Below are 18258 nucleotides of genomic sequence, written 5' to 3' on the forward strand. Positions count from 1 at the left end.
GGTTAAAACAGCCTTACATGGGGTAACGCCCCCGGTCGGTTGCCCACCTAACCGTTTGTTTGTGCCAGAAGGTCTTCGGTCCGAAGTTATCCAATGGGGTCATGGTTCCAATGTAGCATGTCATCCAGGGGTAAGTCGCACCTTACATTTGGTCAAGCAAAGATTTTGGTGGCCACTTATGGCTCGTGATGTTCGCAGTTTTGTTTTGGCTTGCTCAGTTTGTGCCACTGGTAAGACTTCTAACAGACCTCCTGATGGGCTCCTACAACCGCTGCCAATCCCTTCGAGACCCTGGTCCCACATTGCACTAGATTTTGTTACCGCCCTCCCACCCTCCCAGGGTAACACGTTAGTTTTGAGTGTGGTGGACCGGTTCTCGAAGGCGGTTCATTTCATCCCCTTGCCCAAATTACCTTCAGCCAAGGAGACAGCGATGACGGTCGTTGACCACGTCTTTCGGTTACATGGCCTCCCGACAGACGTGGTCTCTGACAGGGGACCCCAATTTGTGTCCAAATTTTGGCGAGAATTTTGTAGACTTCTGGGGGCCACTGTTAGTCTCTCTTCGGGGTTCCATCCTCAAAGCAATGGACAAACTGAGAGAGCCAACCAAGATCTGGAGAGAACGTTACGATGTATGGTTGCCAGAAATCCTTCCTCCTGGAGTCAGCAGCTTTCTATGGTGGAGTACGCCCACAATTCCTTGCCAGTATCAGCCACGGGCCTATCCCCATTTGAATGTAGCTTAGGGTACCAGCCACCTATTTTTCCCAGTCTGGAATCTGAAGTCACGGTCTCCTCTGCTCACGCCTTTGTCCAGAGATGCCGTCGCACCTGGACCAGAGCCCGTGAGACTCTGGTCCAGGTGGGAGCGCGCACCAAGGCCAAAGCCGATCGCCACCGGCCTAGGCCTCCCGTATACGTCGTCGGTTCCAAAGTGTGGCTTTCTACCAAAGACATTCCTCTCCGATCCGTGTCGAATAAACTTGCTCCCAAATTCATTGGCCTGTTTGCTGTCACCAAGATCATTAGTCCGGTGACAGTCCGCCTCAACCTCCCTCCAGTGTACAGGAGAATCCATCCCGTGTTCCATGTGTCCAAAATTAAACCCGTTTTTTTTGCACGCATTAATCCGCCTGTCCCGGTTCCCCCACCGCCGCGACTCGTAGACTGGGAACCAACCTATTCGGTCAATCGTATTCTGGACTCGAGGCGGAGGGGACGCGGATTTCAGTACTTGGTGGACTGGGAAGATTACGGTCCGGAGGAGAGAAGTTGGGTGCCTGCCAGAGACATACTGGATCACTCCCTTATTGATGACTTCAATCAACGGGTACAGGAGTCTGGGAACGTCAGGGGACGTTCCTAGGAGAGGGGGTACTGTCACGGTTCATGCATCTGCCGTGTTCTCACGTCTTGTGATCATGTGTCTGTCTGTGTTGTTTATCATGCCATGTGCTCTGTCTCGTGATCATGTGTCTGTCTGTGTTGTTTATCATGCCATGTGCTCTGTCTCGTGATCATGTGTCTGTCTGTGTTGTTCGTCATGCTCATTCAGCGCAGCTGCCAATCAGTCCTCACAGGTGTCTCACATTACTGCTGGTTATTTATACTCATCTCACACGCATCTCCTCTGTCGGTAGTTCATTCTGGATGTTCGTCTTCGTTGTGGATTGTCTTGGTCGTGTTCGTCATCTGTGGATGTGTATTTCGTTGATTCGTGTCTGGAGTTGTGTCTTCACGGGATCATCACTTCACATCTACACCTGCCATCGAGTCACTGTCCCACTCAGCCGAGAGCGCCCACTGCACCTGAGAGTTTGTTCATCTGTGTTTGTTTAATAAACGTCTTTCACTTCACTTGCATTTGCTTCCTCCCTTTATTGCACCGTGACACCAGAGGGTTAAACTGTACAGGAATATTTAGGTCAGGTGGCGTCTGGTTATTTGTTAATCTGGCCACTGTGCTAAATAAAAACCTTGGATTGTTTTTTTTCTTTTTTTTTTTCTATGAGTTGGTGGATATGCTCTGCTTTAACTTCTAACTTCCAAGTTAGTTTTTCTCCATTTACACTCAAAATTACGAGTTTCTTTTTTGAGAGAATGGGTATTCATGTTGTAGCATGGCGCCGTACGTTTTTCTCTAACCTTTTTTAACTTGATGGGGTCAACAGCTTCTAATATATTAGAGAAGATAGTGCCCATGTAACTAGTCATTTTGTCTACTTCATGTGTATTTATGGGTACATAGAGCAGTTGAGATAAATCAGGCAGGTTTTTGTGAATCTATCTTTGGTAGAAGGAACAATAGTTCTGCCCAGACGATAGCACGGAGCTATATAGTTAATATCAGTAATACGCAGCATGCATGATACAAGGAAATGATCGGTAACATCATCGCTTTGAGGTATGGTATCTATACCAGTAAGATCAATTCCATGCGATATAATTAAATCTAGCGTATGATTAAAACAATGAGTGGGCACGGTGACATTTTGCTTGACTCCAAAAGAGTTTATTAGGTCAGTAAACGCAAGTCCTAACACATCATTTGTATTATCAACATGAATGTTAAAATCTCTAACAATTAGTGCTTTATCAAAATTAACCAAGAGGTCTGAAAGGAAATCTGCAAATTCTTTTAGGAAATCTGTATACGGCCCTGGCAGTCTATACACAGTAGCCAGAGCAAGAGATAGGAGAGATTTATTTTGCATATCTGACAGAGTAACATTACATACAAGTACTTAAAATTAATTAAACCTGTACCCTGTTTTCTGAGTAACATTGAGAATATCAGAATATATATTGTTGCAACACCACCGCCACGACCAATCTGACAGGGCTCATGCTTATAACAGTAGTTTAGTGGCGTAGACTCATTCAGACCAATATAATCGTTTGGTTTTAGCCAGGTTTCAGTCAAGCAGAGTACATCAAAACTATTATCTGTGATAATTTCATTTACAGTAACTGCTTTGGGTGCGAGTGATCTAATGTTTAGGAGCCCAAGCTTTAAAAATAGTTTTTGTTCATTTATTTAGCATTTTTCTGGTTTAATCACGATCAGATTTTTCTAGATCCTACATTAATTTTTTGTTTTGACCTTGCTATTCGAGGAACAGACACAGTCTTTATAGATTGGACAGCACCAGTACTATTGTTTAAGTGTGCAGAACAAAATCCATCATCGCAATTATTTGAGAATTTGTTTACCCTTTTTGGTAACACTTTATAATAAAGTTCAGTTGTAAGTCTTTTATAAGTGATTAGTTAATGATGAAATAATCATTTACAAAACATTCACAAATGATTAATAAGTGATATGCTAACAATTTGTGTATGTTTTGTTAATTCATTTACAAGTCATTTACAAGTTAATTTACAAGTAATTAGTTAACGATGAACTAATTATTTACAAAACATGACTATGTGTTTATAAATTATTAATAAGTGATATGTTCATTTTATTGTAAGTGATATGCAAATGATTTACCAATCTGTCGTAAATTATCTTTAAAAAATGGCATATCATGAAATAATCAAACAGGTCCTTAGTAAATGGTTAAAATAATTATTAGTTAACCCCCTAACTGTGACCCCAATTTTTTTAAATAGGCATGAAAGTGCACTATCCAAACTTAAATTGTTGTAATTCATGAACACTTTGGATCTGAGGTAGGTCTCTTTTTAAAGAAAACAATCAGCAGATTATTGCAGAAGCAGAATAAAAAATGAAAAATAAAGTATTAACAAATTACAGTAATTTTTTTTTATTATATTTTATATAAAATAAATATTTTACACAACGGGTTTTATCCTAAATTTGACATCAATTTGAAGCCTTACATCTAAATAAGTTATTCCAAATTTGAAGTTTATATGAAAAAAAGGTTCCTGTGAAAGTTTGTTTAGGGCGTTATAAAATACAAAATAACCTGATATAATTCATACACTACATGGTGCATAGTGAATAAGTGCAGAGTGTATAGTGCGTCATTTGGGGCGCAGATCATGTTTACCAAAGAAGACATCTTCACCCTCACCAGTCAGCCCTCACATTGCAGTACACACAACAAAGTATTCAAAACCTGTGTAAACGCATGACTAAATAATTTACAAATCTTTCTGCATCCCCTAATCTAAAGTGTAAACAAGTCATCATTTGTAAATGTGTAACACATCATTTGTAGATCTTTCTTACATGTTGCAAATGATCTGGTGTATATAAGGCATTTACAACACTTGGTAACACTTTATAATAACGTTCAGTTGTAAGTCTTTTATAAGTGATTAGTTAATGATGAAATAATTATTTACAAAACATTCACAAATGATTAATAAGTGATATGCTAACAATTTTTGTATGTTTTGTTAATTCATTTACAAGTCAATTACAAGTTAATTTACAAGTAATTAGTTAATGATCAACTAATTATTTACAAAACATGACTATGTGTTTATAAATTATTAATAAGTGATATATTCATTTTATTGTAAGTGATATGCTAATGATTTACCAATCTGTCGTAAATTATCTTTAAAAAAATGGCATATCATGAAATAATCAAACAGGTCCTTAGTAAATGGTTAAAAAATTAGTTACTACCTCTTTTTAAAGAAGATTATTGCAGAAGCAGAATTAAAAAATAAAGTATTAACAAATTACAGAAATATAAATTCACTATAAAGAAAATACACTGTTCAATTTTTATTATATTTTATATCAAATACATATTTTACATAACAGGTTTTATCCTAAATTTTTTATCAATTTGAAGCCTTACATCTAAATAAGTTATTCCAAATTTGAAGCTGATCTGAAAAAAAATTGAGGTTCCTGTGAACGTTTGTTTAGGGTGTTATAAAATACAAAATAACCTTATATAATTCATACACTACATGGTGTATAGTGCATAAGAACATAGTGAATAAGTGCAGAGTGTATAGTGCGTCATTTGGGGCGCAGATCATGTTTACCAAAGAAGACATCTTCACCCTCACCAGTCAGCCCTCACATTGCAGTACACACAACAAAGTATTCAAAACCTGTGTAAACGCATGACTAAATAATTTACAAATCTTTCTGCATCCCCTAATCTAAAGTGTAAACAAGTCATCATTTGTAAATGTGTTACACATCATTTGTAGATCTTTCTTACATGTTGCAAATGATCTGGTGTATATAAGGCATTTACAACACTTGGTAACACTTTATAATAACGTTCAGTTGTAAGTCTTTTATAAGTGATTAGTTAATGATGAAATAATTATTTACAAAACATTCACAAATGATTAATAAGTGATATGCTAACAATTTTTGTATGTTTTGTTAATTCATTTACAAGTCAATTACAAGTTAATTTACAAGTAATTAGTTAATGATCAACTAATTATTTACAAAACATGACTATGTGTTTATAAATTATTAATAAGTGATATATTCATTTTATTGTAAGTGATATGCTAATGATTTACCAATCTGTCGTAAATTATCTTTAAAAAAATGGCATATCATGAAATAATCAAACAGGTCCTTAGTAAATGGTTAAAAAATTAGTTACTACCTCTTTTTAAAGAAGATTATTGCAGAAGCAGAATTAAAAAATAAAGTATTAACAAATTACAGAAATATAAATTCACTATAAAGAAAATACACTGTTCAATTTTTATTATATTTTATATCAAATACATATTTTACATAACAGGTTTTATCCTAAATTTTATATCAATTTGAAGCCTTACATCTAAATAAGTTATTCCAAATTTGAAGCTGATCTGAAAAAAAATTGAGGTTCCTGTGAACGTTTGTTTAGGGTGTTATAAAATACAAAATAACCTTATATAATTCATACACTACATGGTGTATAGTGCATAAGAACATAGTGAATAAGTGCAGAGTGTATAGTGCGTCATTTGGGGCGCAGCTCATGTTTGCCAGAGAAGACATCTTTACCCTCACCAGTCAGCCCTTACATTGCAGTACACACTTCAAAGTATTCAAAAGCTGTTGTGTAAATTCATGAATAAATCATTTGCAACACTTCCTGCATCCCCTAATCTAAAGTGTAAACTACTCATCAGTTGTAAATGTTTTACAAACCTGCCGGTTACAGGTTGTGTGGGTATCAGGTGGGTATACACACTGGGTGAAAGACCTTTGAAAAATGAGTAAAACATTTACAACTGATGAATTGTTTACACTTTAGATTAGGGGATGCAGAAAGATTTGTAAATGATTTATTCATGATGCGATCTTTAGTCAAGGATAAACATTTAAATGATTGATAGCATATCATTATTTAACAAATTGTTAGCATATCATTATTTTATCATTAACTAACCACTTATAAATGACTTACAACTGAACGTTATTATAAAGTGTTACCCAATTTTTTTGCTGACATTACTGAAACACTTTTTTCCTGTTTATCACTGTAAAGCTGCTCTGACACAATCTGCGTTGTATAAAGCGCTATTAAAATAAAGGTGAAAAAGGTAAAGAAATTAAGTTGGAAGTACTGTAATTTTACAAATGTATATTAATTTAAAATATTTTAGGAAATAAAACTTTTTTAGAGTGCGGTCTATTACTGTTACATGTTCCCTTTGTGCGTTCTGCCGCTGTTTGCTGTGTGCCATGTCATAGTAGTTCATCAGCCACACTTATTTCCTTGTTTGTTGTCATATTTACTTATTGGTCCTTTTGTTCTCAAGTGTATTTATATTTGCCTCCAATTGTTTCCTTCAGTCCACACAACATAAAAATTACAATAGTAATGCATGTCTTTATTATTATTATTATTATTATTATTATTATTATTATTATTATTATTATTATTATTATTATTATTATTATTATTATTATTATTATTATTTCTATCAGAGCTTTAGGGCCTGAGGAATATCAGACAACAGAGTTTTAGTTGACAAGTAAATACTTGACATGGCCAAAAGTAAATTATTGTACATTTTGTTCAAATGTTATAAGCATAAAACTTCTCCTAGTCCATTGACATTACATTTTTTGAGGTGCAATAATGATAAATACTCAATTAAAAACAAACTAGTAACTATTTATTCAGTAGATCTTTTAAATTTAAAGGTGTGAAAAAATATGTAAAGTACATTTAGGGAATGTATGTAGATCTTTTACTATAAATATAAATATATTGCAACACATTGCCATGTGATGACATTAATCCCCTAAAATAAGCAAATAACAATTTCTTAAGTTACAAAGCAGTTACTAAAGACTTACATTCCTAATACATCACTTGTATGAATGGATCCAAAGACATAGTTTAAATAAACCACAGCTTTGTATGTATACCTAAAGGGGAGTTACTAACACATTAAATGCTGATACCAGTGTATAATAAGACATGGATATAATAAATTAAGATGTTCCTTTTTGTCTGCACCACAATTTTACAAACTTTTGTCTTATTTCTTTAGTTTGTAAACCATATACTAGAGGATTTAGTCCTGGTGGTACAATGTGGAACATTATACAAGCTAGTTTCCTGCTCTCAGAGTAGAGAGGGAAACGATGGAGAAAAATAAAAGTAGAGCCAGAAACCAGCATGATTAAATAAACTGCTAAATGAGTGCTGCATGTTTTTATGGCTTTGCTGTTGAGTGCTGTGTTTTTGCTAGTTATGCATACAGTAGCGATTTTGCCATATGTTATGAATATAGACAGAATTGAAAAGGAAAATAAAACCACAGTGTAAATGATTCCATATACATTATTAACAACAACACCATCCTCACAGGAGAGTTTAAACAGTGAGGCATTGTCACAGAAAGGGTTTTCAATTTTAGATCTGCAGTGAGACAGGCGCACAGTGAGTCCTATCAAAACTGTCACCATAAGTACCGACAGACCCCAGGCTAATGCTGATAGTTTAACCACCATCTTATTGGTCATAATTGCTGAGTATCGCAGTGGATTACATATAGCCACATATCTGTCAAAGGCCATGATTATAAGAACATAATGGCATGCTGCTACAAATATATGCACAAAATATGCTTGAACTACACACTCCACGTATGTCATATAACGCTCTGATGTTTCTTTTAAAATGTCCTGCAATAAGCGTGGCAAAATGACAGTTGTCCCTAATATATCATTCAGTGGTAAGTTACAGAACAGGAAATGCATAGGATGATGTAGATTCTTCTCTGTTGAGATCAGAATTACAAGTGCAATATTGGAAACCATTATGAAGGCATATGCCAAAAGAAGAAATGTAAAAACAACATAGGTAGACTGAGGTGTTACTTGAAGTCCCTCCACTAGGAGAATACTGTGTCTAAATGTCAGGTTGTCCATTTCCTACACAAAACCTGCAAACAGTAACAGTTAGACATATATTCATTTATAACATTTCATCATAGACTGCTGCATTTTACTTTGAAGAATTTGCAAGGAATGTCAAGCAATTTGATATAAACATGTTGAAAAGTTATTACATATTTGGTAGTTACCAAGTATTAGTTAACTATGTAAAGCAACACATACTTACTGTAGATGGATTCTGCAATTGCAAAGGCTGTTGAATTATTGTTTTAAAGATTTGATTCATATGTTGTCTAATGGAGTTGCAGTCGGCTCAGTATTCAGTGTTACCTAAATACAAACTTGCACTTCTCTGAAGAAATATTTACCAGCCCTCACCTTTTAATATGTGGTTCAAAGGTGTTTCTATGATACTATCACTCCAGAGGGGAAAGCTGATTCATGTCACTTGTTGATCACATACCATGATCATAGCCACTGACAAAACTGTATGATGGATATTTTGTTTAATAACTTCTATATCAACAGCTGGACAAGAAAGGAATAAAAAGTATTTTCTATACCAAGTACTATACTGTGTTAAAAAGGGAAGGTTTTATTTTCTTCTTGTCTAATTTCGTTTTTGTATTTATTTTATTTTATTTATTAATCTGCATTCAGTATTAGGTGCAGTAAATTTAAAAAAAATACTAGATAGTGTAATCTAATTTTATTTTTTTGAGAAATTAGTTTGGTGCAGTACAAGTTTGGTTGTTCAGATTTCAGTTGTTACAATTGCATTGTCACAAGTGCGGTCTCTGTGGCTCCCTCTAACCGCCGCCAGGGTGAACCCTCCCCGGACTTTTGACACTACATTTCCCATCTCCATGTGCCTGGGACTCTCACTTCCGGTTCCGGGTCATCCAGGTTCACTTCCCCCCCGTCGGCCATTTATGGATCACGTTGCCGGCGTTTCCTCACAAAGTTTTGTATAGTCATGCTATCAGTCCTGAGCGTTCTTTTCTCGGACTGCCTACCTGTTGCCAACTGGACTGTTTATTGTGTGTTTGAAACTCTGCTGCCTGCATTTTATCGACCATTGCGTGCTTCCCGATTTATCCCCTTTGATCGCCGCCTGTCTCAACCTATTGCATGGACTTTTATTTACTCTCTCGGATTGCCTTCACCACACCAGTCTGCTGTTGTTGAACCCTGCCTGTTTACTCTGCCAGTCTTAATAAAATTGTTGCACATGGATCCAGCGTCTCCGGATCAATCCATGACATCGTCACAGAAAACTTCGCCACCTATGGATACAGCGACAGTTTACCAGATCACTACGGAACTATCTGCTCAAGCCTCAGTCCTCTCAGCCCACCAGCAGCAGTTGGACCGACTCACTGCGCTAACGGAGCAGTTAATCCACATGCTACAAGCTCTACAAATAACCGCTCCATCGGCGCGCCTCCCGCGCCCATGCCAAACCCCGAACCACAGCCTGTGACCGCCAGTCCGCGCCTCGCCTTTCCAGAAAAGTTTGACGGTACGTCTGCTAAAAAGGCTTTCTTCTCCAATGCACGCTTTTTGTTAATCAACAACCGCACTTATACTCCACTGATGAAAGCAAGATAGCCTTTGTATGCTCCCTCCTTTCCGGGAGGGCATTAGACTGGGCCACGGCCATCTGGGATCTGGATCGACCCTCATTTCCTTCCTTTGCCGCGTTTCTACAACGTTTCAAGGAGGTCTTCCAACCCAGTTCAGAGAGCGGTGAGGCTGGAGAAAAGATTGTCACTTTGCGACAGGGCCGACGCACCGCGGCAGATTATGCTCTTCCTTTCCGCACCCTCGCAGCACAGAGCAGATGGAACGACGGCCCTCTCAAACTCCACTAACGCAAGGGATTACACCCAGACCTTCAGGTGGAGCTAGCCTGCAGAGACGAGGGTCTTACGCTGGACGAATATATCAATCTCTCAATCTCGACAACGTCATGCGGGCACGCAAACCCAGCCGACCATTCGCCTCAGTTCCACTAACCATGCCTGCTGCTGAGGCTGCCCCCGAACCTATGCAGTTGGGAGCTACCAAGCTGTCCTTGGAGGAGAGGGAGAGACGGTTACGAAGCAAACTCTGTCTATACTGCGGACTCGCAGGACACATTAGGGCCAATTGTCCTACTCATCCTCCACGCCCACCTGCATCTGTGAGTAATAACATTTCTCGTCTTAGCCGATGTGAGATTCCTGTGACCTTAGTCTATGTGGGGGTTTCGATTAATTCTACAGCATTGATTGATTCTGGTGCCGCCGGAAATTTTATTGATTCTGACTTTGCCATCACTAATCATTTACTCATCCTCTCTTGTGTTCCCCCTGTGGCAGTAGCCGCCCTCGATGGGCGACCACTAGGAACCGGTCGAATCAACCACACCACAAACGACATCACCCTCCTAATCGAACCGAAATCTCCTCGCCAGAGTCACCTCTCATCCTCAGCTATCCATGGCTCAACCAACATGGTTGAGCCATGATATGGCACAGGGCACCATATCTTCCTGGTCTATCTATTATCTACTATCTACTGTCACCAGAACTGTTTCCAACCGATCCCCAGACCCTCCGATCCACCCGCACAGCTCACGTCCAGTGGCACCATACCCAGCGAGTATAAGGACCTGTTCGAGGCTTTCAGTCTAACCAGAGCCACCCAACTCCCGCCTCACCATCCCGGGGACTGTTCCATTGACCTCATTCCTGGATCTGTTCCACCCAGAGGACGCATCTTCCCACTGTCTAAACCCGAGTCAGAGGCTATGAACTCTTACATCCAGGAGGAGCTAGCCAAGGGCTTTATCTGTTCCTCTACCTCCCCGGTTTCGGCGGGATTCTTCTTCGTCAAAAAAAAGGATGGAGGTCTACGCCCTTGTATTGACTACCGCGCACTCAATGACATCACCGTGAAGTACCGCTACCCACTCCCACTTGTCCCTCCAGCCTTAGAACAGCTATGAACGGCCAAGATTTACACAAAGTTGGACCTATGTTCATCCTACAATCTCGTCAGGATCCGAGAAGGGGACGAGTGGAAGACAGCCTTCTCAACCACTTCAGGCCACTATGAGTACCGGGTCATGCCCTTCAGCTTAGCCAATAGTCCCTCCTTTTTTCAGGCCTTCATTAATGACATCTTCCAGGACATGCTGAATCGCTGGGTGATTGTCTATATGGACGATATTCTTGTCTATTCCAACTCCTACACCGAACACGTCCAACACGTCAGGGCAGTCCTCCAGCGCCTTATAAAACATCAACTCTACGCCAAAGAGGAGAAGTGTGAATTTCAACAAGAGATAATTACCTTCCGCGGCTACATTATCAGCCCTGAAGGAGTCACCATGGATGAGAAGAAGGTGAATGCCGTTCGTAATTGGCCACGCCCCACAACCCTTAAAGAGCTTCAACGGTTTCTGGGGTTTTCTAACTTCTACCGCCGTTTCATCTGAAACTTCAGCACCGTGGCCGCCCCGCTCATGTCTATGGTCAAGAAGGGCAACCCCCATCTCACTTGGTCTTCACCTACCATCCTGGCCTTCAATGACCTTCGACAGCGGTTCATCACAGATCCCATCCTTCGTCACCCAGACCCGGACAAACCTTTCATCGTAGAGGTCGACGCCTCTAGCTCCTGCGTAGGGGTGGTGCTTTCACAACGACATGGTGAACCCCAAAAAATGTTTCCCTGTGCTTATTTTTCTCACAAACTGTTTCTGGCGGAAAGAAACTACGATGTTGGTAACTGGGAGCTGCTGGCTATTAAGCTCGCCCTTGAGGAATGGCAGCGATGGCTCGAGGGCGCCCAGCACTCTTTTACAGTACTGACAGACCACAAGAACTTGAAGTATCTCCGCTCAGCTAAAGTCCTCAACCACCGCCAGGCCAGATGGGCCCTCACACGGTTCCATTTCCAAGTGACATACTGCCCTGGCTCCCAAAACACCAAGGCAGATGCTCTCTCTCGTATCTACGAACCCGACCAGTCTACCATCACTCCAGAAACCATTCTGCCTACCTCTGTTGTTGAGGCCCCGGTTTCCTGGGATATCATGACTGAAATTTCGGAGGGCCACACCCAGGACCCCACTCCAGCCAATTGTCCTAACAACCTCACTTATGTCCCCCTCAACCTACGCTCCCGGGTCCTTTCCGAAGTTCACACTACCCCAAGCTCTGGTCACCCAGGTATCGAGGCCACGCTTCAATTACTCAACAACTGCTTCTGGTGGCCCTCCCTGTGCTCAGACACCATCGACTTCATCAAAAACTGTTCCGTCTGCAACATGTCCAAGGCCCCTCGTCAGTTACCAGCTGGTCTCCTACAATCTCTGCCCGTACCACAGCGTCCCTGGTCCCACATCGCAGTGGACTTAATTACTGACCTCCCTTCGTACAACGTTCATACCGCCATACTCTCAGTAGTAGATCGTTTCTCTAAAGGCTGCCGTCTCATCACTCTCCCCAAACTACCCTCTGTCATGGAGGCGGTGGAGGCTCTGTGTAATTCAGTCTTCAGATTTTACGGACTACCAGAAGACATCGTGTCCGATCGGGGACCCCAGTTCACCTCCCGGCTTTGGTCAAGCTTCTTCTGCCTCCTCGGAGTCAACATCAGCCTTACTTCGGGATACCACCCACAGTCCAACGGCCAGGCCGAGAGGATAAACCAGGAGTTGACCTGATTTCTCCATTCATACTGTCAGCACCACCAGGAAGATTGGAGCTGCTCTGTCACAAGTGCGGTCTCTGTGGCTCCCTCTAACCGCTGCCAGCGGGAACCCTCCCCAGACTTTTGACACTACATTTCCCATCTCCCCGTGCCTGGGACTCTCACTTCCGGTTCCGGGTCACCCGGGTTCACTTCCCCCCCGTCGGCCATTTATGGATCGCGGTGCCGGCATTTCCTCGCAAAGTTTTGTATAGTCATGCTATCAATCCTGAGCATTCTTTTCTCGGACTGCCTACCTGTTGCAAACTGGACTGTTTATCGTGTGTGTGAAACTCTGCTGCCTGCCCTTTATCGACCATTACGTGCTTCCCGGATTATCCCCTTTGATCGCCGCCTGTCTCAATTTATTGCATGGACTTTTGTTTACTCTCTCGGATCACACCAGTCTGCTGTTGTTGAACCCTGCCTGTTTACTCTTAATAAAATTGTTGCACATGGATCCAACGTCTCCAGATCAATCCATGACATCGTCACATGCATTAAGGGACTTAAACATTTCTAAAATATTTTATTAATTTGAAATGTATTTAATTATATATATACAATGTGTAGATTTTGCTTGCTTTGTGACAACTGAAGGCTTTGCACTTAGCAAGTAAAAACCACATTATGATGTGAAATAGTATTTTTTCAGTGCCTTACGATCTGTCACTTTTGTGCTTATAAAAGATCTGAAACACATTTACACATTTGAAAGATTATAAAATTATATATTATAACTTGTATAGCAGAAAGATTCCTCTGGTGCCATTAATATAAATTCTTAATATAGCTATACTGCCCTACAAAGGCTAATTGCAGTAACTACACTGAACAACACTGAAACTGTCACGTTGGGAAAGAGGAGATCTGGGTCCAAGTGCAGGGAAGGAGTTTTAATATAACAATAAATAAACAAACAAACAAAACAAAAGTCCAACACGGCACAACACAACTTGAATATAAAACAAAATAAACAGAACTGAAACACGGTCAAGAACAGAATCAGGAACACAGAGAAACACACACAAAGACAATGCAGCCAGAATGAGCAGTGAGACATGAGAGTTCTTATAGACCAGATAATAGTGAGCAGGTGTGAGTGTAATCAGTGCTAATGACAAGACAGGAGTGAACAATCAGGGAAGTGCAGTGCAAGGGGAACAGCGACCTCAGGTGGCTGAGGGAAACCCCACAGCCCAGATCATGACAGAAACTGAGAAAAATGCCTTTATTAAAGTTTTTACACCAGCTAGTCAAACATGTTGTGGGTAGATTTGTGGTAATGCATTCATGTAATGCGTTCTTAGGAATATTTTTTTATAGATAAAAACCATGTGACCTTTGACCATCAAAATGCAGATACTGCACTCTGCCTTTGGATGACCTGAAAAACTAAAGCACTATTGTAAAAGCAATGTGCAGTATCTACAAACTAAATGTGTTCATCCAACTTTCTTGTTGAGTTTCTTACTACATGTTGATTGTTTTTAATAACTTTTAATATTTTTATTGATGTTTGCATGCTATGAATGTTAAAATTGCTCAGTAGTAAGCCTCAATATTAAGTCATCTGCTCCTTTCACAACATAGAGTGTTTTGCTCATTTTAATTCAAAAGTAATTCATTACAGATCTAGATTACTTTAACCCCCTGGGGTCCAAACACGTGTATACACGTTTTGTGGCAGTTTCCCAAAAGGAACTTCAATTACTCGGTCATTTCTGATTGTACAGATAAAAGCAGTACATCAATCGAATCTGTAAAGGGTCTACTTTTATTTGTATATACTCACAAAACCAAAAAAAATATTGTGATTTTACAAAATAAAGAAAACAAAAAGGGTGTGCTGTCTGCCGCGTTGATCTCTGTGATCTTCATTCAGAAACGCGTCATTAAAATAGACTATAACTCAGCCAATACACAACACAGAGACATGAGCAATATATCTAGAGAAAGCTTGATATCTATACTTTCAAATGAAGTAATGTTTATCGAAATCAAATATTCTGTGATAAAGTAATCCGTATGAAACCAACACGATGTCCAGTCTCTCTTGTCTGCTTCATTAGTTTTAATTAGATCACGCCCAAGAGCTATTCTATCTTTTCATATTCAAATCGTCCACGTGAGGGCGCCGCGCCAAAAGTAGACGCCCACATCACAGTAAACAAAGGAGAAAGCAGTTTCTTTTCTTTCAAGTTAGTCCTTTCTGGAAGAAGACGGGCTGTCAGGAATAAAACTTACTTCAGAAGATGAACATTAAATGAGACATGGCGTGAACCAGCAGAGGAGATATTTACACAAGTAAGTTTTTTTTCTTTTATATTTGTAAGTTGTTACTGTGACAGAATGTGCACACATTTTACCAGTTAAGACTTTTTGCCAACTGTATTTCCTGACTACAGCAAGTGAAACATTATAAAGTATGTTTCATTTCACTGCATCTAAATGTCTCATGATGACAGGAACTTTGGTCGAAAAACACGCCGGTGTTATGGATCAACTGGGGATCATGTTAACTGGGGATGCGCGCGTGCACGCGAGTATATTTACCTGGATTTCCAGCAGATGCTAGACGGCGACAGATTCGTAACATGCGATATTCCATCATAGATTAAAAAACGTGTTTCACCAGTTTTATACATTTGGTATGCATAATAAAGCGCTTTAATTTCGCGGTATCCGTTCCTGCGTATTTTATGCAGTTTTAAACAAGTTTAACATGTTCCCAGTTCACGCTCACAAACCACGCCCACGTTAACATGGGACAATCGTTTCAATGGATGATCAAACTCCTCAACGAACTTAAGTAAAACTGTAAGTATTTTCTTTTCTATATCACTGTATAGCATTGTGTCTGTAGTGTGCTGTCATTTGTGTTCTAATTAACAAATATAGATTAAGTTAAAATTGTGACCCTGGTCCACAAAACCAGTCATAAGGTTGAATTTTACAAAACTGAGATGTATACATAAATAAATAAGCTTTCTATTGATGTATGGTTTGTTAGGATAGGACAATATTTGGCTGAGATACATCTATTTAAAAATCTGGAATCTAAGGGTGCAAAAAAATCTAAATACTGAGAAAATCACCTTTAAAGTTGTCCAAATGAAGTTCTGAATGCATATTACTAATCAAAAATTACATTTCGATAGGTTTACAGTTAGAATTTTACAAAAAATCTTTATGGAACATGATCTTTACTTAATTTCCTAATGATTTTTGACATAAAAGAAAAATCAATAATTTTGACCCATACAATGTATTTTTGGCTATTGCTACAAATATACCCCAGCGACTTAAGACTGGTTTTGTGGTCCAGGGTCACAATTAGCGGTAGGCTAGCCTATACCTAAAGCAAACAATAATTGCGAAGTCCATTATGTTTTTTATTGACAAGTCTTGTTAATTAATCTGTAGTTTACTATTGTTCCTAGTCAAATTATTTATTTTCTGAGTGATTACTTAATATGAAAAAAAAAGAACAGAGATGCTTTGTCTTGTGTTTAAGTGATTTTACGACTTATACGTATTTTTAAGACTGATCTGAAATCAACATTTTGCATAGGCTTAGAATTACATAGGCTTGCATTCTGCATTCAGTTTCTTATAACATTCAGTTAATTTAACTGATTTGGATTCTATATACTTAATCTGTGTTTGTATTATACTGTACATTATGTTCAGTTAGGTTCATGAATTTAGTGAACATCAACATAGTCTTTCAGTGAACATGTAGAGAACAATTTGTCTTTGGTTCATGACTCCTGCTTTTCATTTTGCATAGGCCTACTATATACTGGGCTCTAGCCAGACTTTTTTTTTTTTTTTGTAGTTGATATGAGCTATGTGTGTGTCACATTTGTGGCATGTTTACATTTTTAAGGTGACAAAGTGTTTGATAAGTGTTTATCAATTCAAAATGAACAATGCTGTAGAATCTTTCTTACAGAATAGGTTCCTTTTACAGTTTTTATACTGTTTTTTTTTTTTTTTTTTTTTTTTTTTTTTTTTTTTTTGTATGAAAGTCCTGTGACAACCACTCAGTGGCAACCACAACTTTTTCATTTTGAACATAGGCAGAATATATGATACTGTGAATTATGAATTATTACATATATGGCTAATATTCCAAGAGACTGTATCACTAACTATTTGGCACCGCACATGAGTATGATACCTCTCTCCTAAACATCAATTAGAATAGGAAAAGCTTTATTATGCACTTTATTGCAGACTTCTTGAACTGAAAATATGACACACATTCGGTTTTATAAGTAAAATGTAAAGAGTGGGTCCCTCTTTATGTGTAATATAACTTTGAATTATGCCAGTTATCTTCATTTCAGTTTTTACAACCTCACTAACATTTGGATTTAACATTGTGAAGATTTTAGGTGACCCTAACACCTGTGATGACAACAACCCCTACAAGAACGTTCTGATCATGATCCCAACTCTGAATCAACATGCATAACTGCAAAATTATCATTATGATCAGAATATGTAATCAATGTCTTAACATGTTTCTGCTTAAAACTAACCAGATCCAGACCAGAGGATGGATCAGAACCTAGAGACAACCACAACCTCTCTGAATGTCAGCTGAGACCATGACAACTAGATGTGCCCTAGAGACAGATCCCCTGCGAAGACCTTGTCACCTGGACAGCCATCGACACAACTGAACTGAGCTGGACAATGACATCACTGGCTCAACGATGAGCTGACTTTAACAGAGAAATTGACTGTTAACTATTGTCCTCTTTTTAAAGCTGCTTTTCAGGTGAATTGACACACTAAAGCTGTAAAGCTGCATTTACTGTATTAAGCACTATATAAATAAAGATGACTTGATTTGACAGACCTCTATAAAATCTCTGCCATATTTGTCCCTGGATCACAAAACCAATCTTAAAAAGCACTGGTATTTCATTTATATTAGTAATTGCTAAGAACATTTGGACAACTTTAAAGGCGATTTTGTAAATGTTTTTTTTTTTTTTTTTTTGCACCCTCAGATTAGTTAGATCTCCACCAAATAACTATCCTAACAAACCATACAATAATAGAAAGCTTATTTATTCAGCTTTCAGCTGATTTATTAAATATCAATTAAAAAAAAAAGACCCTTATGAGTGGTTTTGTGGTCCAGAGTCACATATGGACATTACATTGACAGTCATTTCTGACATAGTAGA

General features: G+C 38.9%; 1 protein-coding gene across 1 annotated transcript; it reads right to left on the bottom strand.

The window, feature by feature from the left end:
• Positions 1-7399: 7399 nt before the first annotated feature.
• LOC141292665 (olfactory receptor 1J2-like) lies at positions 7400-8341 on the bottom strand. Its single transcript, XM_073824699.1, has one exon. It carries the CDS (start codon positions 8339-8341, stop codon positions 7400-7402), a length of 942 nt encoding a protein of 313 aa, XP_073680800.1.
• Positions 8342-18258: the final 9917 nt, after the last annotated feature.

Source organism: Garra rufa, chromosome 19 (genome assembly GCF_049309525.1).
Source record: "Garra rufa chromosome 19, GarRuf1.0, whole genome shotgun sequence".
NCBI lineage: Eukaryota > Metazoa > Chordata > Actinopteri > Cypriniformes > Cyprinidae > Garra > Garra rufa.